Source organism: Macrobrachium rosenbergii, chromosome 27, assembly GCF_040412425.1.
Source record: "Macrobrachium rosenbergii isolate ZJJX-2024 chromosome 27, ASM4041242v1, whole genome shotgun sequence".
Lineage (NCBI taxonomy): Eukaryota > Metazoa > Arthropoda > Malacostraca > Decapoda > Palaemonidae > Macrobrachium > Macrobrachium rosenbergii.
Window position 1 is genome coordinate 36507574 of NC_089767.1, and position 26077 is coordinate 36533650.

Here is a 26077-nt window from a genome sequence, read left to right on the forward strand (position 1 = left end):
TGTGGTTGCTGTAGACAAACGCGCATCAAGCAGTGAAATTACAGTTAATGCAAGGAATACTCTCTCTCTCTCTCTCTCTCTCTCTCTCTCTGATGTGAGTTTACTGATACCATTTTATTTCCAGTGGTATAAAATTTTTGCATTTAACTGAAGCTAATGTGGATTAGTATTGTAACTGCTGTAAATTTGGACGTGAATTAACCTTTAATGCGTAAATTGTCTACATGATTATTTATTCACTATACATACGTTATATATATATGTATATATATTATAAATCATATATATATATATATATATATATATATATATATATATATATATATATATATATATATAGTGTTGTAAAGCCTTAGACCCACTGGTGTTTATAAGCGAAAATGGAAAATGTCCTCTAAAGAACTTCTAAAACGATAAACATACGGTTTGTAAATTTTGGATTTTTGGTATCTATTGAAGGAGTAAGTATGTTGTAAACCACAGTGAAAAAGTTATTTAATTCCAAGCACAATGTACGTGGATATATTTTGTAAGTTAATTTCACCCGTAATTCCGTATACATATGCATATACATACATACTTGGTGACACACGTTCCTCACATCCATAACTTAGCTAAAGTTATCATAACGCGTAAGCCTAGCATTTAAAAGCAGGAATTCGTTTCAGACGCCATAACTATAAGCTCGGAAAAAGTGGATTCTTTGATATTAACTGTTTTTATTTACTGGCTAAAAGTGAACACAAGTGCTCTAACAAATCAGAAAAGAAGCAGTATTATCCTTCCCTTCCTTTCATTAGGAGTAAATGCTCTGTTGGTGCCGCAGCTTCCATTACTCGCAATGATTCATTCCCGCCACTCACTCTTCCAGTATTTTGTGTCGCACAAAGACACATCGTTAGCCGTTAAGAAAACTGACTTTTTCATGCTTTAAGGGTTAGCTAAAAGTATTATTATTATTATTATTATATACTCTTCATGTTCCTCTGTTATCAATTATAGGCCAAATCATCTCTTCATGCTTTCTTGAATTGTCATGCACATTCACTTGCTCATCTCTCATCGATGTATATAACGGATTATCACGTATGTTAATGATTTAAAGTCATCATCACCATCTGCTCGCATTCTGTTAATTAATGTTCCGTAGATTCGTAAGTTATAATCTATTTAACGTGAAGTGTCACAGTATTTAAGAGAATGGAAAAATAAAAGTGTATATTGGAGAGGGAGTTTTATTCATCATCCTCGCGTGACGGTTTCAATTCCCGTCAACCTCTTGGCGTATTGAACGTGACTGACCATGTATATTAAAAACATATAAAAACAACAAAAAAATCTTCGTATTAATATTCAATACTGGAGGACCGTTGTCGCGGCCCTCTGGTGCAAGCTAAAGACAGCTTGATACATAAGGCTGTCTTTTCAGTAACGTAACATCTTTGAGTGAGGTTGGTTGTGGTCCGTCACTAGACCAAGACTGGATACCTAAGCGTTTTGCCGGAAGACTTTCGTGTTCTGTCGAAGGACCACTGTTCGTGAAAGGGCCGAAGGTGTGTAGAAAGAAAATCAGTTTGTCGAAATGCCCTTGGTTCTTAGGCCTAGAAACATTTTCAGAAATATCCTCTCTCCATCGGGACAACCATGTCTGCGATCAGGTATATAGGCCTATTTTAAATAGCTGTGATTGAAAGTTTTATGCTTAGGCTGTTTTGATTGTCTGGCGGTAATAGGACTACTGCAGAATAGTTGTGCACACGATTTTCTGCAATACACAATGTCATGTTGGGGCGGGGAAGGTTTCCAGGGTGGCCGAAAGTGCCCTAGGCCAGGTCAGGGCAAGGCGCCCTGGGATAGGTTAGGTTAAGGGAAGGTAGGTTATGATACAACCATCAAGAAATATGTCCTTTTATCTGTTTTTAAGCAGATTGTGACCAACGAAAATAGGCCTAATGTGCTCGACTTTAACACACTTGTAACACAAAAGTAAATAAAGCAAGTGTATGATTACCAATATTTTTTACAGAGTATGTTTCAGGTTTTATTGTTTTAGTGAATGTGCGTCCATCTCTCAGTCCTTTCAAGTAATTACGACTGCTCCACCAGCATCGACGTTTGCCATAAAATTAATATTTCCGATTGGTATTGATGAGAATCTCGCTACATTATTATATTAATAAAATTTGCAAACGGAAAAGGTAAACCCCTGGAGTTGTAGATCGTTGTTAACAATGTTAACTGTAGCATACACCCGAACCTAGCCCAGGTCAATGTCACGATTGCGAAAAAGACATAGGCCTACATGTGGCGGTACATTAAATAAAACCAGGGGAATGTTCCTGGATATCGTGACGTATGTGACCAAACAAAAGTTATAGCCTAATTAATAATTCATACCAACATCACCTTAACAAAACATGTGTGATAGAAGTCACATTGAAGAAAGCTGTTTATGTCTGTGTTTGATATTCCCAGAGGCAGTTCAGATAAACGTTCGCCAGTTCAGTTGAAACTTGACGTAATGCAAATGAATTTCATTTTGTTGCGTAACTTCACCTTCAGGTGCCAGAATACAATTGACGTAATGTTTGGCAGCATTGACTATTTCCTCCCCTGAACGGATGTCATTCCAGTTTGACATTCATTTTCTGCTGACCTCCGTCGCAGGCGTATTTCCCTTCCCTCACCCACAATCCTTTTCGCAAATAGGAAAATTCTTTAATTAATAATTTGTATAGTAGTTATTTTTCCGGAAAATGTAAAATTGATAGCACTTTAAAGCAAAACAATACGTTGAGCACTTAGACATCATGTATGATACAAAGGATCATCTTGGCAAAGTTCCATGTTGCTTCGTAATTGCTGTTAATATAAAGGTATAAAAAATATTAAAGTTTTATGACCATTAAACGGGTATAAACTGAAAGTCCACGGGGTTAAAAGTAAATTCAGTGTTTATGTTGAACTTTTAAGAATTCAACAAAATAATTTTTATCAAATGTGAGTAAGGCATTGTCATTCAGTGCTTAGGTGTAGGCAAAACTTGAGTATCGCCCTAGGCCTAGGGTTTGGATATGGTGGAGGTCACAGTAATCGTAATGGAGTGTGACTCATCTTTATTACGGGGTCTTTAAAAATACAGGTACCCAAATGCGGAAGCAGAGTGAAGAAATGACAAGGTCAGAAGTATAAACGAAGACAAGACACTTTTGGGTATATTCAAGAGCAAACGAATTTTGCAAGAAAACTGTACTGGTTTGTCAAATAGTCAAATGAGGGTCTGGCGTCATTAGTCATCATTGCAAAAGTATCATGCGTTAGAACCATATTCCGTTAATATTCTAATGTCCGAAAATACTGCGTTTATGAACATACTGTATAATACGTCTAGTGTTCGGTGTGAAAACAGAGAGCCCGACTCGACCTAAAATTCATAACTGTCATTGTACGTGATGCTGCAACAAAGAGGTTTTAAGTTCATGCTTCTCTGCATGTCTGCCATAATATCGTTGTACAGTTCATTGACTAGTTGAAATAATACAATTTTCTGGATATTATTCGAATTTATACTAACAATAGCGTTTTTTATTTTAAGAAGACAGCCACATTGGCCTCATACATTCTAGATTGCAACGGTTACCAGCGAATCCAAGCGGAAACTAACATGAAAAAGAAGACATGAAGCAACTGGCTATTCAGATCCCACCTAAAATTTCATAATCGCCAACAGTATTAACCCAGAATTCATAAATAACCTCAGAAGTCGTGCTCGACCCAGGATGAGATCCCAAAAAGGAAAGATTGTTGAGGGTAAAGCCTCTTTTACTCCACTTATCTGTTTGAGTTCCATCTTATTCACCTCTCTCTCTCTCTCCCTCTCTCTCTCTCTCTCTCTCTCTCTCTCTCCGTCAGTTATTTTTGCCATTAATACCGAATTACGGACTAAATTTTGATACAAATGCCGTACTAAGTCTTTTTATGCTTTATTCATGCATCTCTACAAATGAATAGGTTTGTTGAATACATAATGACTGTATACGTGAGACTTGTCTCAAATCTTATGGTTACGAATTCATGTAATCAGGAAGTACACGATTAAACAGTAAAGGAACTATCTCACATCCGGGAAATTACAAATAACATAAAACAAACGGTCACAAAGAGGCGTCAAGTTGTATTACTGATGAAGTTCCGGGTTGTAGCGACCGCCTGCTAACAGTCAGTTGATTAGGTCTAGACCTATACACTCACTAATTTAAAGAGCAGATGTTTTGCGTATTCTTAAAGCGTTATATATTTATTAGCTTCCGGAGAGGTTTAATTTGACTCGGGAACGCATCAAGAATTGACATGAACCGTTCGTTCTATAGAGCTGTAGCTTAAACGCCCGTCAGTAGTAGGTCTAGACCTACCTACTCACTAACTTAACGAACAAATTTTTGTCTTTTCTGTAAGAGTTATTTATTAGCCTCTACAATAAACTATTAATTATATTCGTTATTCGAAAGTTTGATTTTACTCTAGCACGGTTCTAGAATCGACACGAACCGTTCAAACGGAAGAATGTGGTCCGTTACGTCAGCGCTCTTTTTCAGGAAAATCCCGTCGCTTATGGAACCCGGAACTTGAGTAGAGCAGACGAGCGGTTATTTTTGGAATATATTAATAATATTAATATTTGTTGGGTCGACATACCAAACTCAACAGCCTTTGTTTTTGTATTTCACCGATTGCGTTGTTTGTTTCTGTGATGTACTGTAAATTTGAATGTATCTCAGGGGATATAACAGCTAAACAAATAATACAACACAATACATTTCCTATTAGTAAGTTTTCTGGGGGTGAAATTGCTAGACTCATTCCTTTCTTCCTGCCTATTATGACCCACCATGGTCAACTGATAACCAGGTATTAATTCAGTGCTTAGGTCAACAAGATCACGGATAAATTTTCCACATAACCAGACCATTTTAAGGATACATCATTTCATGTATGGTAACCTTTTTACCCCCAACTCCTTGTAGATATCTCCACATTTCTCACTTCACAATTTTACTATACCACATACTATGCAACTAATTCATCACAAACAACTTCAGCCATTTTTGCTCTTATTTATACTCAACATCTACATCACTTCCATAAAGGAAAGTTGGTTCAATATGAGCCTGTCATACAGCCTATCTTGGCTACGATACACACTGTCTCTTATCAACTGTGCTACTTTCTTACTTTCAAAATCACTTGGGTGATGATAAAGGAATTTCCTTATTCCCTTTGTGGAAATTCATTAACGATGTACCATGTATATATATATATATATATATATATATATATATATATATATATATATATATATATATATATATATATATATATATATATATATATATATATATATATATGTGTGTGTGTGTGTGTGGTGTTAAATGGCAAAACATCCGTTTGTGAAATTCGATACCTGATCTTACAAATCCCTCTAACTCAAAATACTACAGCAGGATAAAATTTAAGCCAAGAAGGACTTCCAGGAAATATGAACACTTCCTAGTTCAAGATCGGCAGGATTTCAAACCAACGTCACAATTGCTCACTTCGCCAAACCCCTCTTTGTGAATGAAAGCGCTTACTAAAACGGCTACCCCGCCCCCCCAAGGCAATTTGCATATGTATCGTGTACTTTCAATGCCACAGAGCCGAGCTAAATGCGCATTTCTAACTTTACTTGATATGAAGCCGATTAACCAGAAGATTCAGAAATACGTTGCATTTTCGCCGTCTACGCCCAAATATGTATGTCTACGTTTTCTTTCAAGATTCCTAGATTCTTGTTTTCTAAAAACTGTCTTCCCACTTCTGCATCTTACTCCTCCGCCTCTTTCATCTCATTTTTATTTTTCTCTTTATCATGTCCTTCAGATAGTTGTTACATAGCATAAAGGAACAAAATAAATATTGTTTTATGTCAAATGAATTTTCATACAACAGAGGTTTCGATAGCAGTCACAAGAAACTGATTCATTGTCAACAACTTGTATTATTACCTAAATGTACAAATGTAAGGTCAAGAATTTAACATGCTTTATTAAGACCGCTTTTGGCATCTATAGAAGGGCACTTCATGAATTATTAAAAATAGTATTCAAGGCTTTATTTTTATTATAAGTGCTTCGTCGTCTTATTTATAAAAGAGAATTTGTATGTACCATTATTCATTAAATTTGTTTTGCTTCGTGGAGAGAGAGAGAGAGAGAGAGAGAGAGAGAGAGAGAGAGAGAGAGAGAGAGAGAGTATTTGTCGGAAGTGGATATAGTCCCAATCACGAACATTTCAAAAGCAATTGTAATCAAATTCGTCCGTCAGTGTAAACTGAAGAGAATGTGTGAAGTGACGTCACGGAGTTCTGCTGGGGATGATTAATTACCCATATTGCCCTCTTTCCTTTCGTGCCTGTTGTTTTTTGTGAGTAAAAAGGGTCGCGTGTCTGTTGTTTTCTGATTCATTTCATTACGTCAGTATGTGGAACCCGTGGCAGATGCGTTTCCGGTTGTTATAAAACAATGCTACTACAAATCCGGTGGAGGAATCACATTAATTTCAAGTTTTCATTTAGCTCTTTTAAATCAGTTAACATTTGACAACCAGTTCCATTCGTGTTAACGTTTTTCCTTGTCGACTTTATACAAAAATAACCCCCCCAAATTATATTCCAAGATAACGTGAAAAGCTAAACCTTTTAAAAATCGACAAACGTCAACAGTCTTTCACTAAATGTTCCATTTCCTGGAATATCTGGCAGCTGACGATGACGTCATTACAGTGCAGGTTAATTTGAAGCCTGATATTCATTGCAGTGGCCCATTTAGTTGGTGGTCAGCTTTTCACTCGGATGGAAAGCCTAAGCCATCCATCCCTGAGGTCGATTTCTATGTTTGGAACTTAACCAACTGAAGATGTTACTGGAAATTTTATCCCTGGGTATTCTAGCCTGGGTGGTGGGACACACACACGGATTACAAGTAAGTTACTTAAGAACTACTTCGAGATGCAGGTTGATCTAGAGATTAATCTGGAGGTTGTTGAGATTATCCAAGTTGTTGTTGACACAAAGCAGAACCAGGCCTTCAAGAAACTGGAAGTGTTGCAAAAGTCTGTCTATATTATTTCAGTTGGTTACAGATGGTTATCTATTTATATTTTTTTAGTCTTCAGTAAGATAAATGTACAGAGGAAATTAAAAATTATGATAATATGATGCTGGATTTGTTGCTCAACATGTTGCAAACGTTGTGCCTCTTCAACCACTGCTCTCTAACAACGGCCAGGAGATGATAATTGTATCCTCGTTGAAGTCTGTAGATTTACAACCCCATATCAATCCAAGATGTTTTGTTTCCCTAGCCCGTACAGTGAATGGATCTGTGCTAAGTACCTTAGTGAGACCTGCTTCATTTAGATGTAAGACTGTCTATTGTTGCTCATAGTGTTGTTGTTGTTACCATGACCAATATCAGAAAAGTCAGAGAGAACACAAGACCAAAAGAAGTGGCTTCATGTAAAGAAGAAAATGATACTGAAAAACACAAAGAAGCAAACTCAATTTTAGTCAGACGAAGCATAAACTTAACAACAATAGCAGTGGTACTTACAGGTTAGGCACAAGTGGAATGGAAATTCATTTGCTAAGAAGAGCAGTATCTGTAAGTCCCAGGGCACTAAAATTTACCAAGAAAAGCTGGCCGAAATCGTGGAACACACACATGACAAGGCAGAATACTACAGGATTACCATTTTAACGCAAAGATAAACAACGAAGATTAATTTAGAAAGGAAAATACAAGAGATATTAGTGAGAGTTCATCTATAATCATAATATCTAGATTTGCCTCACAGCCCATGGATATTAGTAATCTTCTTCAGACTACAAGAGAATATTTCAAATGTCTCAAAGGGCATTGTCCTTATTCATGTGTTAGCCATGTAAGGTTTGTTTCCCTAGTCACAAAATCACGAACTTTTAAAGAATAATTTCGAATCAGCCTTTGATAATCATTTTATTCAGTGGATGCAAACGTCGTCGAATGGTGTAACAATTTTTTTCTTATAAAACCTAGAAAATTTAAGTTTGTACACGTTGCGTAAACAACCATGTTGGAGGAGCTGTACTAAGGATTTGATGTGACAAAAGTTTGGAAATTGAAAAAAAGTATATTACGTGATATATCCACACAGACTCATGTTTATGTCGATAAATAGCTACCGACCTACCACCTACCAGTCCACCCAACTGTAATTGGGTAACTAGCTGCTGTTGAGGTCAAGAAAAAGGGCATGGGGGTAGCATCCTCATCCCTAGAGGCTTCCTGAGAAATCCGGAAGGCTGTAACCTTCTGGTGCCACCTCTTCCTAAGAGTAAAAGAAGAAGAAGAAGAAGACTATATATATATATATATATATATATATATATATATATACACTATATATATATATATATATATATATATATATATATATATATATATATATATATATATATATATATATATATTGTACTTCTGAGTAGTCCGTTAAATATAAAAACTCTGAGTCAGTAGCCTGAAAGCTAATAGAGAAGAGACTGCTGGATTAACAAGAGCATAGAGAATGGTTAAATTTCATCTTCTAGTTGTACAGTACACGACCGGTTGAGAAATAAAAAAAGACTGATGAATAAACTGGAACAAAATCAGCTCCACGCAAGAGGGATTAAATAGTGAAAAAGAGGGATGAGGGATTAATTTATGGAAAAAGGAGAGACTGAATTGTGAAAAAGGGTTGAGGGGTTAAATTGTGGCAAAAGGAGTGATTGAATTATGAAAAAAAGATGAGGGATTAAATTGTGGAAAAAGGAGAGATTGAATTATAAAAAAAGGGGGATGAGGGAATAAATTGTGGAAAAAGGAGAGATTGAATTGTGAAAAAGGGTTGAGGGATTAAATTGTGAAAAAAGGAGAGACTGAATTATAAAAAAGATGAGAGATTAAATTGTGAAAAAAGAAGGCGAGATTGATTTATGAAAAAAAAGGATGAGGAATTAAATTATAAAAAAGGAGAGATTGAATTGTGAAAAAGGGTTGAGGGATTACATTGTGACAAAAGGAGAGATTGATTTATGAAAAAAAAGGGATGAGTGCTTAAACTGTAAAAAAAAATAAGCGATGATAAACATCCCTAACAATCTGTAATGTCATCAAAGAAATTATATTCCTATGGCTTGACCCACGAAAAGAGAAAGTAAAATTGCATTGCTGTCAAAGCGTTCGTTTCATTCATTGTCCAGCCTTTGCATTATGAACGCTATAATTTATGATGTCCTTGGCATAATATTCAATATGCAGTGAACGTGGCAATAGAGAGAGAATGACAATTAGAATTTTGCGTTGACATCTCAACAAGCACACGCATATCTACGCAAAAATTGAGTGTTGGATAGTTATAAGGAATATTCACAGAGTTTTTCCTTTAAATCAAATTTCGTGTCTGTTTGACACATTATTAGAAATAATTGTAAGTAAATCAATTAGAGCTTCATCCCCCTATACTCTCAGTTGGTGCTTTCTGTATTACAGATATCTTCATATAACCGTTGGGCTTTGGAGATGGAATGCTAGCCTGATTATACGTTACGTATTCATACCATCTGATACATGCAAGGTGATTTAGTCATTATGAGAGAACGAAAGATAATATACTTAATACTCCCCTAAACTGGAAAACTGCAGTATCTGCAAAATATTCGAAATTGAGATGTGCCAGCTATTGGGCTCGTGAAACACTAATACACAAGTTACTGCAGTTTCAGAATATTCGTCAAATGTTTGGGTAGGGGGTCCCGTTTGCAGCATCTGCAAAATCAGTAGTTAGGCAAGGGAAACCTGCAGTATCTACCATTTTTCTCAGTTGTATATTTTTTGCAGATACTGCAGTCCTCCATTTTAGGGCAGAATAGGCCTATGATTTTAAAATCTAAAGCAGGAGATTGAGACTGACGTAGAGAATGCTGACTGAAACTACATCACAAGCATAAGTCAGGAAAGGTCTCTGAATCCAGGTAGAGTGAAGTTGCTCGCGAGATAGAGATAAAAATCACTTCATTTGTTGGGGATTCGATGCCCTGTTGATGAGACTTCCGTGTAGGTGTCAGCTTCTTCCTTAGATATGGCTGTATAACTGGGTATGTTCCAAGATTCCTAGATTCCTGGATTGCCTCTTAAACTTCTTTCAAATTTTCTATTCCAGATTCAGTTACGGGAAAGCCAAGAGAGACTGAATCCGCATCTGGAGAGTTTTATCTTCAAAAATCGACCAAGACGTAAGTACCCACCTCTCTCTCTCTCTCTCTCTCTCTCTCTCTCTCTCTCTCTCTCTCTTACAGTATAATATTATTACAGCTGCTCTTAATGGAGTAAAATCTAACAATTTAATGTTTCCTATTTTAAATAACGGTATAATTACAAGAAAATGGTTTATAATTTCATGTGAGATTCACTTAAAAGATATGGCAGTTACAGAACAGAAAGTGGCCAAAATCTCATTATTCATTGCTTTCCTGAAAGCATTTGTGAGTCATTTCCAGTTGGTCAATTATAAATTTCCAGCGTAAAACGTTTGGGCCAAAACTGATGCACTCAGTCACACACATTCAGTAAATGTAAATCATTTTAGACACAAGAATTTGACTCAAACCATCATAATAACCCAGGTGGCAAAACCCACAGATTTTCACTTTTCAATTTGTATAAAATAAATAAATTCTTGGAAAACTCAAGACCACCATTTCATACTTCCCCATGACGTCACAGCGCGGAGTTACCAAGTGCTACGGGGTCCAGCCGTCGGTCTGCACCACCGATGGAAACGAGAGGGAAGTCACCCGGACTTCAGCAGCGGTGAAATCACGAGCAGCGACATCTCTTCTCCCACCAATCTCCCCGTCTCCATACCCGTGAATGGCGATGACCTCAGTTTCATTCTGACCAGGGTCAACATTGCCGATCACGACTTGAAGCTCAGGTAAGGGAGTTTGAGCTGTTTAGTGATGTCTCCCATTTCTTGCTGTCATCTCTTTGATTTAATTGTTTGTTTTGATATGTTTAATTAAAATAAAATGACAGATAATACTTGCTGTTATCTCTATGATTTAGTAATTTGTTTTGATATATTTACTTAAAATACAATGACATAATACTTTCTGTTATCTCTGTGATTTATTAATTTGTTTTGATATATTTACGTATTTGAAATAAAATGACAGATGATACTTGCAGTTTTCTCTATGATTTAATTATTTGTTTTGGTGTATTTGCTTAAAATACAATGACAGATAAAACCTGCTGTTACCTCAATGATTTGTTTATTTGTTTTGTTATATTTACTTAGAATAAGAAGGTAAGATCATCCCCAACATTTATTTTAATTTATTTTAATTTTTTCATCACAGAATTCGCCGAGATGCAGGAAACGTCGAGGAATTGGAAAACAATATGGACTGTATTTACGCTGGTAATGCCAGCAGCAACTGGATGGTGTTGTCTACGTGTACTGGGGTGGTAAGTAACCACTGATTATTAAATATTTATATGAGTCACACCTACTTTAGCAACGCCACTATCATCGTGAATCCCTTAAAGATGTAGTACCGTCAGTGACCCTCGCACGGTGCACTGCAGGCATTAGGGGAGCTTCTCTCAAAGCGTCCCTTCGGGCATAGCTTCAACCCCTTTCATTCTTATTACTAAACCTCTGTTCATATTCTCTTTCCCCCGTGGGGGGATAGTGCCGTCAGTGCACCTCATGCGGTGCACTGTAGGCATTACTTAAGGTTCTTTGCAGCGTGCCTTCGGTCCCTAGCTGCAACCCCTTTTGTCCCTTTTACTGTACCTCCTTTCATATTCTCTTTCTTCCATCTTACTCTCCACCCTCTAATAACAATTGATTGATAGTGCAACTGCTTTGAGGTTTTCCTCCTGTTCCACCTTTCAAACCTTTTACTGTCAATTTCCATTTCACCGCAGTGCTTGGTCTTTGGCCTAAATTCTATATTCAATCAGTCATATTCTCTTTCTTCCATCTTACTTTTGCACCCTTTCCTAGCAATGTTTCAACATCATTTTCAGCGGTGAATGACCTCATAGGTCCGTGCGCTGGGCCTTTGGCCCCAATTTTATATTCCAGTTGAAATTATCATTATGTAGCTTCCAGGACAAAGCGACGTAATTATCCTATGAAACTATACATTACCTGTAATGCTAAAACCAGCAAAAGACAATGTTTTCCAAACCAGACGTATTTTACATCATAGCCTAAGCACCCTTCACCTTTCGTATCCTGTTCCATCACATCCTATTTTTGTGTGGTTCTTTGTTTTATCCAGCATTTAATGACTGAAATTTCCACCCTAGAATGGAGTGTTCCACCACAATGGAACCCCCTACCAGCTCGAGCAAATAGACCCCAGTGACCAGAGGGTATTCAGGCATAAGAGAGATTTCGAGGAGCCAATATACGTGACCTACCCTCTCAATTCGCTGATGAATTTCGATCCCAAAGGTAAGCAGTTCTTGGGATTTTCTGCTTTGAAATTGACTATCTTCTCATAAGTACAATATTATTTTTCTCGACTTTAAAGCCTATTTTCTTCTTGATTTTGGCTCAAAGCAATGTCGAAAGCTGTACAACTGCAGCAAACCAATATCTACACTTGAAAAGAACTGCTTCTCCTAACATTCGGTTAATGATTATTTCAAGGACCTCGGTGTTGTTTAACTTTATGCAGTGAGAGAGTTGTCACAGCCTAACTCAAGAAGGAATTTCATTAATATTTAACGAAAGTTGGCAGTGAAATAAATACTTTTTGGAGGGATCAGTTATGTTTATATTGATCGACATACGTATTCATACACAATTAAAAATACAGATTTATGAATAAATCAATTCATAAATAAATTGAGCGTATTGTTTATGCATCTGAACTTACAGTAACAAATACTTCACCGGAATATTGATAGAAATAAAAGTGACCAAACGTTGTATAAACATTTCCCGGAAAGCGGCGTCCATTTAAAATACAAAAAACATTCCAATTCCAGGAATGGATTCTCTGATGCCCCCCGTGGCCATCCAGCGCCCGATAGCGCCGAGATTTGACGCAGACGCCATCGGCCCCACTCAGGCAACCATGAGAGCCAACAGCCGCCAGAAGAGACGGACTCTGAAGGGGCCTTACACAGTCGAACTCGCCGTCTTCGTGGACCCGAAACTCTACACTTACATCGGCAACCGATACCCGGGCACTGACAAGCAGGTGCAGACCAAAACCATGGATATTGTGATGACCCTCGTCAATGCTGTGAGTACATGCCCCGAGGTGGCGATCAATTTAAGTACTGAATCGTGATTAATCCTGAGTGTTAGGCATGGTTTTCATTTTGTTGTCCGCCCGTATGTTATATTTAGGATGGCCTACGGTTTGGGAGAGGATGAATAATGGAGCCTGATTGCAAAGGAAGTTGTAAGGCTGACACTTAAAATAGGAAGCTTTAAAAGACTTACAAAAACCCACATTTTATCGTCAGAATTCAGATTTATAAAGTAGATAGAATTCTGAAGTCATAAGGGTAGACCCGACCCCACAGTAATTATTTGCCAGTTTCATCATATAGTTCATCATATAATAGTTTTTTTTTTATTGGGTAGAAGCTTCTTAAATGTCAGTCAGGCCAAGCAAGAACGGTTCAGGAATCACAATCGAAGGAACCGCCTTTGGAACACTCATTTTTTCCTTTCAGATGAATGCCAATTGCGGGCATGTTATTGTATACCTTCACATAACCTCGACCAAAACAGAAGCAGAAAAATGACCTAGGGTTAGAGTGCTAAAAAAAAAAGTTTAACCTTACCCTAGAGAAAGTGTACAAGGACCTTTAGGAAGTTTCACCTTCTCAGCCAGCTGAAAATGATTCATTCTCTCTGACTCCCAGGTGCACCTTCTGTACTCTGACGCCTCTCTTCAGGGCAACCAAGTCGCCATGATGGTCAAGAGAGTGGAGATATTGGGTACCAGTACCCTGGCCACCTCCAATGGCAACATCTACGAGTACCTGAAGAATTTCTGCGCCTGGCAATCGGACGAGAACCCGGTTGTGAGTTGACTATGTTTTCTTTAGTCAGGGCACCGAGGTGGGCAAGACGACCTAAATTTTAGAAAGCTTAGGCTTTAGCAATGCAAAGAGGGAAACAGAACATAAATGAACAGAAGAGTATTTTAAGAGAAATTACACTAGAAATGTGATCCAGTTCTATCTACTTCTGCTGGGAGAAGTTCACAGAAGGAAAATGGGGGTTTGCGTGACTGATTCATAAGAAAAAACAATTACTAAGACAAGATGCTGTCGTTGGCTTGAATATGCAGTGTTCAAGTGTTTTACAAGGGACTGCTTCAGTCCAGAGCCTATAATGATACCAATAATATTAGTGTTGAGAGACCCCAAAACTCCTCCAAATCTGAGCAGTTCCCCCCTCCCTCCAAAAGTCTCCTACCCAAAATTGACAGGTCTTTCTTGTACAAATTCTCAGTCACTTCCAATCACTTGAATTCAGTCACGAGGTCACCGTTAGTCAATCTTTCGTCAAAATGCTCTTTTTTTGGTATAACCCTGTTAACAAACAACCAAACCAAAGACGCAGCCTATTTTTTTCATTTGACCTTTGACCTGTAAGTGTGACCTTGACTTCATTCTTCACATTAGGATCATGTAGCTATTCATGCATACTAAACCCGAAGTTTTTGTCTCGTGTGCCTTTATTAAAAATTGAAGACCGAGGTTAAATTTCTATTTGACCAGTAAGTTTGATCTTGACCTATCACTGCTCATCAGTATCATTAGTAGATTTTGTGCACGAAATGAGTATTTACCGAATCATTTTCCAGCGCAGTCCTAAAAATATTTCTACCAATAAGTGCATCGCACATTGTAAGCATTACCTAAGGGTCTTGACAGTTTCCCTTCAGCCCCAAGCTGCAATCTCTTTCATTCCTTTTACTGTACCTCCGTTTTTTATTCTCTTTCTTCGATCTGACTTTCCACCCTCTCTAACAATTGTTTCCTAGTGCAACTGCTGGGTTTTCCTCCTTTTACACCTTCAAACCTTACTGCCAATCGCTCCTTCAGCGTTGACCGACCTCTTCATAGATCCCAGCCATTGGCCTTTGGCCTAAATTGTATATCCCATTCCAAAAAAATTTTTTTTACTCCTTCTCCATTCGACAGGGCGCAAAAGGCCACTGGGACCACGCCCTGCTCCTCTCAGGCATCGACCTGTGGAATGACAAACCGTCCAAGAATTCCACGGTGGGACTAGCCTACGTCGGCGGGATGTGTCAGTCGGCGTTTTCCTGTACAGTCAACGAGGCAACGACTTTCGCGGCCGCTTACATCATCGCTCACGAAATGGGACACAGGTGAGTAGGACTAAGGTTCTTCGAACATACTCTCACAATATATTTAAAGGACTTTGAGTAGGACCTTCGAAGGTCGTCGTGGTCTGTTGGCGATGTGGAGACACGTGTGATCACAAAGACTGTTGCAGTTAATTGTGGTATTTTATAGTGTCAGTCATAAAAGCAGTCGTTTTGATGCGAAGGTAGGATGGGCAATGTAGCTCAAGTGTTCTTGAAGACTGGATTTGAGTTTTAAGTGTTGTTTGCTGGAAGGTAATGGGTCATAGTTTAGACCAACCTTACATATATATATATATATATATATATATATATATATATATATATATATATATATATATATATATATATATTTATATATATATATATATATAAAACTATGTATATATATGTATATATATATATATATATATATATATATATATATATATATATATATATATATATATATCAGTAGGACTCTCCAGCCCTGAAAACAGTTTAAGAGACTCTTAGGTAAGTATAGGACGTTTACAATTATATATACCATTAACAATAATCTAACGATCAGTTTTGTGTCATTTCTATCAGAATAAGCCTTCACAAACCCAACGTCAGTTTGCATTTCGTTCCTTTATCAATAAAATTCTATTCCTTTACGAAAATCAGACGTTTCAGTCGGTCTGCTCTCAGCCGAATAAATACATCCTCCTTGAAAATGATACGTCTACAGATTAGTCTTTTGTCAGTCAGCTAACTGTTTGATGGATTTGTCTTTCAGTCTGAACATGGTACACGACGGCAGCGGGCAAGCGTACAAGTGCAGTGCAGATAAGTACATCATGTCACCTGTCATGAGTTCAGGTGCTACCACTTGGTCATCGTGCTCTGTGGATTCAATCAGCTCTTTTCTGAAGTCCAAGTAAGTCGTAGAGAGAGAGAGAGAGAGAGAGAGAGAGAGAGAGAGAGAGAGAGAGAGAGAGAGAGAGAGAGAGATTCTAATAACAGATCACTGAAAATGCTGACAAGTCATAATTGTTTCCTGTGTGTATATGTCCACTTTCATTTTCTGTGAATTATAAATAATTTAATGATAAAGTCTATTAATCATGATTATCACAGGTACCTAAACAGTACAAATTTTTCCAGATTTTGTCATAGAGGCACAAGTAATTACATAGATATTCCATGATAACATCAAGTAACAGTCTAAAACCTATTAACTATCTCTTAGATAATGCCCAATAATTTAAAATAATCTCCAGACGTTGCTTAAACATCATAAATATGTCTCTCCTTCAGTGGCGATTGCTTGACCTCAGAATACACGTCAGAAATCAGGTCGGGAGGACCAAAGCACGATGGTCCACTGCCCGGGAAGAGATACGACGCAGATGAACAGTGCCATTATATGTATGGCAATGGATGGAAACATTTCAAGAGCTCCAGAGATGCCATGTTCTCGGTAAGTTGCCAGTTTGCCTTTTTTTTTCTCCTGTAGTGGAGGTGGCAAATATTTTTGTGTGAAGCTGCTAACCCCACCTCCTGCCCCATGGATGTTCTAGGGTTCATGTGCCCCGGTATGTGTTCTTTCATTGTGGTCACCCCTCCAGGTTCTACAACACCCTTGCTGAGTGAAAGTGGTAAAAGGGTTAGAATGGGTGAAAGGTTCTATCAGAGTATTTTGAGAAGGTTTGGTCATGTGGAGAGATTAGAGTATTATATGAGGGTGAACAGGACGAGATGAAAACCTAGAAAGAAACGGATAGAGGTTGTGAAGAAGGTATTCTTTGAATAATTTACCAGCAGAAAACAACATACAAAAATTACTATTTTACCTTTAGACATAACAATATTTTCAATCACATAACTTTGTCATTTCGACAACAATTACTCCAGAAGCAGAGCTTACCAGCCGTCTCTCTCCTTGAACAGAACGTCTGCCGTGAGATCTGGTGCCGGAAAGGGCGCCAGCTGAGGACACCCAGCGCGTCTGCCTTACAGGGAACATCCTGCGGTCCCAGCAAGGTAAGCCCAGGGAGATATAGCATTTGTATTTTTATTTTGGTCTGTTGAGTCGTTCGTCAGTTCATTTTCACGACGAAAACCTAGAAGGCCTAAGAGTAAGTTCTGTTTTTCTAGGGAGAGGGAGATAGAGAGAGAGAGAAAGAAACAAACAAGGGAGAGGAATAATCTTGTAAATAAATGTTCCGCTTTTTTATGAAAGGATAAAACTGAGTAATTGTATGCATTTGTATAGAGGATAATGTATATAGCTTTAGTATGCGTACATGGAGCATGTATAGTTCATATAACTGTACATATATACGTGCTTGTGGACACATCATCTGCGCATTTGTGCGTGTCTCCCTCCATTAGATAGTAAACTATCTTGTTCTTATGGAAACCCTGTAAAAGTTCAGGCAGGAATTTTGCCACCAATGCTGTTCAATCAAGAGCGTATAATTTTGCCGAGAAAAATTTTATATTAACATGACAGGCGTTCCCCTAAAGCTAACCGTTAACACCTGTTCTTAAACTTGGGACCAAAGAAGTAATTATGGCAGAAAACAGCAGTGTACAAGAAGAAAAGGAATCAAGGAACATCGTTACATTTTAAATATAACTTCTCATCTTTATTTTATTGATACTGTGACTCACCACTCCTCATTTCCTCCCGTTATCCTTCCTTATATTTGCTTCCAGACACCCATACAAATGAACCGTTTCCATTCTGTCACCATCCGTGTTGACATTATACTCCATCTTCCTGGTTTCCATGTACTTTCTTGACCGTACTCAAGTTCACATCACTCTCAGCTTTCCCTTCCTGGCAACACTTTCAAACTCTTCCATTAACCTCTGCAGTTTCTCTTCACTATCCTGATTCAGTAGAGTATCATTTGAAAACAGGAGCCATTCCACACTCCATTCACGACTAACTCCCTTATTCCACAAATTTGAAATCACAGTTTGTCACTTTACTCTTCCCATAAATATATTCTAGTCACAACACCTTTGGCTCAGGCCCACTCTTACATCAAACCAGTCACTCTCTTAGCTCCTTATTCTAACATACTTTGCTTTTATCAGAAGATCTTGAAATCACTTTCAGTAACTTATCTTCTATACCATACATCCTCACCACCTTCCACATCGCCTCTCATAATACTTGCTTGTAGGTAAGACAAATATTTTTATTTTGCATTAGCATAAGAGACAATACCGCAACGAGCTTGCCAGTTCTTACTATATAAAATATCTGCAAGGAGTGTACAAAATTCGCCTGACAGATTTATTTTCAATTTGAGGAAAAGTCCATTGCAAAGGCACAGTAATAATCCTTACTGCGTCTTATGTTACTCTGTACGGATGGAAATATCTTCTCAATAATCAAGAGTTGGGAGAGAAGACTCCTAAAGTGATGCATACAGAACAAGGGATACAGATGGGAAATTAGTAGACAGCAGAAACCTGAGCATATTTCAAGAAAGGAAGAAGGAAAGATACTACGTCGTTTGGGACATCTTGCCAATGACGACTTAAAGACACTCCAAGAAACTGGTAGAGGAAAGAAACCAGACACTTCTGGAAAATCATCAGCATGAAGAAGATGCTGTTTATTCAGACTGGGATCAGGTCACGTTTCTCAGAAGACTAGCAAGACGTCTTCTGAACGTGGCCTATTTATGGGGATAATCGGGAAGTGGGAAAGCATTAATCAAGCTAGGATTTCAAGAGGACCATACCACCAACCCTTTCCAAGAATACCTGAGCACGAAATTTCTTCTTCATCACTTCTTGCACTTGGGAGCACAGCTGGAGTCAAGCCTGTAGCACATTCACTGCTGCCATTTTCGCCTGAAGCTTCAGTCGCAAGACCCTTACCTTATTATCAAAATTCCAATGGTGAGTGCTTCATTTATGTGTTGTGGTTAACATTAATATTTTTATGCTCAATTTTGAACATATGGTTATCTAGCGTTTAGTAGAGTCTTAGTATTTAGTAGTTAGTTATTCATTTCTAACTGAATGTAAATAAGTACAAAAAGGATGAGGCAAGTTCTTATCCTTCTTGATACTGAAGGGGATAAAGACATGTGCTTCCATTTGTAATTAATTAATAGTAGGAGTTTGAATCATGGTCAGAGTAATTGACACATACCATATATACACATAAAGACCTAGTCACGTTGCATTAGATATTCAAGCCTGAAACACACTTACCTTGCTACTGGATGGATTCTGCAATGCAAAGGGACACTACTGCGAGACTTAAGACTAACTTGTGTCTTTGTTGTATTCTGGTTCTAGGGATAAAGAAGAAACATATATTAAAACGTTTGTCGGCCCTTCATAATTACTATTCAAAAATTCCACACTTCTTCGATTTTCTCCGTAAAGTTGACTTTTCTCTCGTTTACCATGCTGTTATTTTTGTATTTTTATCGACGAGTCTGATACTGGTATTCAATAATGCAGGTAGGTTTGCAAGAAATGTATGATTTTAAGAAACGAAACAATTGCAGTCTCCCTGCTTTGCGTGGAATGAAAACCACCCAGTGGTACCTGGTACTCATGTTTCAAAAGCTACTATAGGTTCAGTGTAAGTTGCTGTGGTACAGAAGGGCAAAAATGCATGGAAGTAGATATGTTTAAAGGGTTAACTGGATGATGTGGTACTTAGGTTGTGTGTGATGTGACTCAGAGATGGAGATTTGTGGGAGCTAGCTCTTACTGTGTCAGAGAGACTATTGGGACATATTGAAAAGTAAAAATGGATAAAAGGATTGTGAGACGCCTGAAAGTACATGGAAAGCCTAAGGAGAATTTGTATTAGAATTGAAAGAGATGGCATGCGGCAGAGATGAAAGAGTCATGTTATATATAAAGTAATGTGCTGAGAGTGAATAGATGTTTGTCAGATAAAAAGTGAAATATGTGTTAGAGTTTATAAATGGGAGATTGTTTTGTTAAAAAAATGTAAGACTATGATGTGTAATGTCGCTGTGGTTGTTTAAAAGTTCAAATGACAGATTGATTGGAGCAGTCAAGGAAAGAGGCATAGATGTTCGTGCAAGTTTGATGGGTAATTAAAGGCTCATGACTGGCATGTGGGAGTTTGCAAATGACCATTGCTATCTTGTGATGGTGAACAGAAACTGCTCAAACTGGTGAAAGAGTCTGAAAGTGGTAACAAGAGGAGAATGTTGACACTAAATAGTGGAAGTAGTTTTAGTATGGCAGCGCAAAGAGGAATGACAGACTGAAAACCACCATAAAATTTTGTCCCTTCTTGCAACTGCTTTTTATTTATTCTCTACTGGCCTCTCTACAGCAATGCTGTGCACTATCCACGCTGAGTACATTCTAGTTTTTTGTAGTGATTTAATGTCGCCGTTAATAATAAAGATTTCGGTGCCATTCATCTTTCTAACAAGACTTTTCACCGAGAATTTTGGAAAACCACTAGTTTCCAGAAATTGGAAAGTAATCTAAACTGCAATTCTGTAATAACTACAGTGCATCGTATCAAAATATTCTGAAGGCTGAACAGGAAGAATACTGCAGTCAATGATCCTGGAAAAACAGGGTCATTTAATCAAGGACTCTAAAGAGACTGAGAGGTGTTGCAATCAAGGATCCTGAAGGGAGTCTTTCAATCAAGGACCCTAAAGAGACTGAGAAGTATTACAACCAAGTATCCTGAAGATACTGAAGGCTTCCAATCAAGGATCCTGGAGGAACTGAAGGCTTGCAATTAGATTGATTAGCATTTGCAATCAAGGATCCTGAAGAGACCGAAGGCTTCCAATCAAGGATCCTGAAGAGACTGAAGGCTTCCAATCAAGGATCCTGAAGAGACTGGAGGCTTCCAATCAAGAATCCTAAAGAGACTGAGAAGTATTACAATCAAGGATCCTGAAGAGACTAAGAAGTATTGCAATCAAGGATCCTGAAGAGGCTGAGAAGTATTACAATCAAAGATCCTGAAGAGACTAAGAAGTATTACAATCAAGGATCCTGAAGAGGCTGAGAATTATTACAATCAAGGATCCTGAAGAGACTAAGAAGTATTACAATCAAGGATCCTGAAGAGGCTGAGAAGTATTACAATCAAGGATCCTGAAGAGACTAAGAAGCATTACAATCAAAGATCCTGAAGAGGCTGAGAAGTATTACAATAAAGGATCCTGAAGAGACTAAGAAGTATTACAATCAAGGATCCTGAAGAGGCTGAGAATTATTACAATCAAGGATCCTGAAGAGACTAAGAAGTATTACAATCAAGGATCCTGAAGAGGCTGAGAAGTATTACAATCAAGGATCCTGAAGAGGCTGAGAATTATTACAATCAAGGATCCTGAAGAGACTAAGAAGCATTACAATCAAAGATCCTGAAGAGGCTGAGAAGTATTACAATAAAGGATCCTGAAGAAACTGAAGTTTGTCAACCAAGGATCCTAAAGAGATTGAGAGATTTTGCAGTCAAGGATTCTGAAAAGACTGAATAGCTTACCAGTCAAGTATCCTGGTGAGATGTGGAATCACCTGATCAAGAAACTTATAGAGATTAAAAGTAAACTGTGAAGGAATCTGAATTGACGAAGAGAAACTTCATCAACAATGATGTGTAGAGAACTTGAAGCAGTGAAGAAAAGCGAACCTTAAGAGATGAAAGAAGTCTTGACTGAGAATCCAGAAGAGATTAAAAGGGAAGTCTCAAGACTGAACAGTAGCAATATACAGAACAGACGCTTAAGCACACGCTCTCGCACTTCGGCAGACGAGGCGCAAACTGCCCTGAATCCTATTATAATAATAGTTAGTTTGTAGCTATTGTTTTGTATAGCCTACAAAGCTGTCACATATCTAAGCTCCGGTTTGTTGAAGGCTTTCCATTTTTGTTGCTATTGTGAGTCACGCAATGTTGGCGATGTTGCTAACTCAATGCAGGCTTCAATTTTTTTTTATTTTAGTGGGTTCCTTGTTTGACCAGCATTCCTTCTCTCAGCTTTAAATTTCTCAGACATTTTTCGTTGCTTCTCTTCTTAAAACTCTGTCAACTCGTCGGCAGAAGAAAGTAACACTTCTGCAATAATAACATTATTCGCGTGTCATCTGTTCCGTTCTCTTATTATTGTTTTTATTGTCATAGTGATTTATCAAGAAGGCTCTATTAAAAAAATTCATTATGCAGTGGAATCCATATGTTTTGTACGACAACATTTGGATGACACCCTTCAATTTAAATCAAAGACTTACGATGCATCTTCATGAAATAGATTTTTTTTCTAAGCATCAAGATTTTATGTATATGAATCAATTTTCAGCCTCGTTTTTATTTAATCCTCTCATTGCTATATTATAAGGTACTTTGGACGTTGCCAAGCCAAAATATCTTTATTCACTCCTTCCTGTATTTAAAAGCTACATTAATTGACGTTACCTTTGAATAGCTACATTTTAAAATCATAAACATTAAATTATAAGCGATAAAATGACACTGAGACAATTCGTTCCTTCTCTCTCTCTCTCTCTCTCTCTCTCTCTCTCTCTCTCTCTCTCTCTCTCTCTCTCTCTCTCCGTAATAAATTGGAAAAAGGAGTCTAAACAAAATTTCGCAACGGGAAGGGAGGGTAGCCGTTCTAAGGCCATTGTCATCGAAATGCTTAATAAACGTCCTCTTGTATTTAGATCCTACGAGGCTCTGTTAAGAAAAGGAAAATTAAAATGTATTTTCCTCCTGATGTTAGGGAAAACTTTCTTACCTTCCCTTTCCTTCTGTCCCAACATTTGCAGAACATAGTTTCAGTTGTACTGTATGATTTCATTCTTACGTAGATATGTAAAATATATTAACACAGTAACGTCATTCATGTTCGTAATTTACATAACAATGGAATATAAATTGTAGGCTAAGGTACTTACACAACTAAGGATCGTCTACTACAAATTTTAGGCGACATTAATGGCGAGGAATATCAAAACAATAATACATTAACAATACATATGTTAAATAACAGCAAAGCAAGTGAGGTACATTAACACTAGTATTTATGCTACATTGTGTAATATGGCATATTATATCAGTATACCGTCCAGCAATAGCTGCATGCTGCTTGAATTGACGTAGTTATATAACATGTTTGTCTGCATGCTTAGCTAAAAGTATCTCTCTCTCTCTCTCTCTCTCTCTCTCTCTCTCTCTCTCTCTCTCTCTCTCTCTCTCTCTCTCTCTCTCTCTCTCTCTCTCTCTCCGTAATTAAACTGAGAAAACACACCACTGTATATATATATATATATGTATATATATACTGTATGTATATATAAATAAATATATGTATATATATATATATATATATATTTATTATATAATATATAAACATATATTAAACATTATACATATAATATATCATATGTATATATATATATATACTGTATATATTGAATATTTATACGCTACTATACAAACTAGGGAATCTATACTCATTTACCCTGAAGGAAGAACAGAGTAGACCTAATGCAAAATTATACAAAGAGCAACGGGTATGATGAATCAGATCCATGAGAGATTTAAAACACGACTCTCCCATTTTCTCTCGAATAGACAACGTCAAGTCATACCCAAACCGATTTCCTGTGACCCGCACAGTTTCATTTTGACAAGGAGCAAATTTCGTTCGTTGCAGGTGTGCAAGGACAGCAAGTGCTTGAAGACATCGAAGCTGCAGGTCAAGAACGGGGTGAAGAAGAGGGTCAAGACGACTAAGAAACTGAAGAAGAAGAAGAAGAAGAAGAATAAAGTGTCGAAGAAAGGGAAGAAAGACAAGGGCAACGTCAACCTGATAACGAACATCAACGCGGCTAGCACTGGCGTTTCCAAGAAGGTAAAAGCCAAGAAGAAGAACCAGGCTGCGACTACTGGCAACAATGGCGCGGCTTCCACCACGCAGGGTAGCAACGGCAACAAACTTTCCACCACGAAAGGAGTGTCGACTTCGGTCAACACCAAGGTCAAGGTCAAGAACGGGACCAAGAAGAAGAAGAAGCCCAAGAAATTCAGGAGGATAGAGACGAAAACCCACATTATCTTCAAGGAGAGGTTGAATTTCGTCCCCGGGAAGGGCTGGAGGATCAAGACAATCAGGGTGAAGAAGACGAAGAGAATGTTGGAAGATGCTAAGAAGGTCAAGAAGAAGAAGAAGAAGAAGAATAAAAAGAAGAAGAAGAAGAGCAGTAAAAAGAAGGTTAAGAAGAATCAAAAGACAAGTAGTAACAATAATAATATCAACATCGGTAGTATCCAGAACGGAAAAGGCCCAATTGTAGCGCCTCCAGTGACCGCTGGTACTCCGGAGAGGTGCAAGCCTAAGAAACTTCGCTACGTCGAAGGGAGGGGCTGGTGGGTCAAAGTGCCCCTCGACTGCGTGAAATACGTCACCGGGTAATGAGTTATATAGCCTTGAAGTTATGTCAGCCAACGGCTTAAAAGAAACTCGTTGACTTAAAACAGAACTCGACAATCGTTCAGGTGCCTTAGTGGGGCGGGAACCCCTTTGACAGGCGAACACTTGCGTGAACAACAGTGAAGTTATTAAATAAATGTTTCTAGACGAAAACCTTGAATGAGTAAAAATGATTGCTTCATGTCGAAGCACTAATGAAAAACAGAAAACAGGAGAGAAACGGAATTGAAGTGATAGAAATAAACAACGATAAAGGATCAAATAAAATAAAAAAAAAACGGCAGATAAACTGAAAAATACAATGTAAAAAACAACAAAAAATAAAAGTTAACAGACACTCATTCTACAAAGCTACAGTGAAGACATATTTCACATTCAAACCTCACTTTTGTCATGGGATTATTTTCCACCCAGATTTGTCAACATCCTAATTCTGTCCCTGTTCTCTGCTGTTGCTCTTTCGACAAACAAAATAGTGATATGATCTAGTATTACTGAAGAAATTCTCACTGTAGGTGTAAGACCTTTATTATTATTATTATTATTGTATTTTTTACTCTTTTACATTTTCGTAATTTATTGTGTTAACTTATTACATTTACACTGATAGGTATAGTAGTTATAGCAGTGGGAAAGTTTGCGTCAAAATTTTATTTTGACCTTGGTGTTTACTCTTGATTCTGCATTTTAACTGCCAATTTTATTTAACTATAAGAAGTCATAGCATGACACTCAAGTGGTAGTAATGATTGTGGGAGCCATTTCCGGCTAATTTGGTTCATATCGTGTCTTTTCTCACTGCCTCAGTACAAATAGGTTTAAGGTGTAATGCCGCCTGGCAAACTTTCTTTTATTCGCGCACGTGTATTCAAGGGCACAACACACACACACACATATATATATATATATATATATATATATATATATATATATATATATATATATATATATATATATATATATATATATACATACGTACATACACACACAACAATACATACTGTTAAATTTCATGGCACGAGCGTTTCACAATCATTAGAATGCAAATGAAATTCCTTTTCATTTAAAACGTACATCGCGTGACGCAACCATTATGTTTCAACCCGATTATGGCCGGCCTCACAAACACCCA

General features: G+C 37.6%; 1 protein-coding gene across 4 annotated transcripts; it reads left to right on the forward strand.

Moving 5' to 3' along the window:
- The first annotated feature begins 1433 nt into the window (after window positions 1-1433).
- Window positions 1434-25223, forward strand: LOC136853641 (A disintegrin and metalloproteinase with thrombospondin motifs 16-like). Of its 4 annotated transcripts, none has more exons than XM_067129471.1 (12): window positions 1434-1553; window positions 10279-10351; window positions 10842-11052; window positions 11480-11588; window positions 12441-12588; window positions 13128-13387; window positions 14019-14180; window positions 15309-15499; window positions 16257-16397; window positions 16778-16940; window positions 17411-17503; window positions 24169-25223. In XM_067129471.1, the coding sequence occupies exons 4-12, from the start codon at window positions 11523-11525 to the stop codon at window positions 24925-24927; spliced, it is 1983 nt and encodes a 660-aa protein (XP_066985572.1). In that variant the 5' UTR covers window positions 1434-1553; window positions 10279-10351; window positions 10842-11052; window positions 11480-11522; the 3' UTR covers window positions 24928-25223. The 4 variants fall into 4 exon arrangements, with proteins under 4 accessions (XP_066985572.1, XP_066985573.1, XP_066985570.1 ...); XM_067129472.1 differs by having other exon boundaries at window positions 1434-1658; window positions 24169-25071; XM_067129469.1 differs by lacking the exon at window positions 1434-1553 and adding an exon at window positions 6865-7019 and having other exon boundaries at window positions 24169-25071.
- The last annotated feature ends 854 nt before the right edge of the window (window positions 25224-26077 follow it).

Bases quoted from the DNA above. Each gene is read 5' to 3' on its own strand.
- LOC136853641 (XM_067129469.1), top strand. From the start codon at position 6,954: ATGTTACTGGAAATTTTATCCCTGGGTATTCTAGCCTGGGTGGTGGGA. The intron at 11,589-12,440 runs GTAAGTAACCAC...TTTCCACCCTAG, and splicing joins TGTCTACGTGTACTGGGGTG to AATGGAGTGTTCCACCACAA. The intron at 15,500-16,256 runs GTGAGTAGGACT...TTTGTCTTTCAG, and splicing joins GCTCACGAAATGGGACACAG to TCTGAACATGGTACACGACG.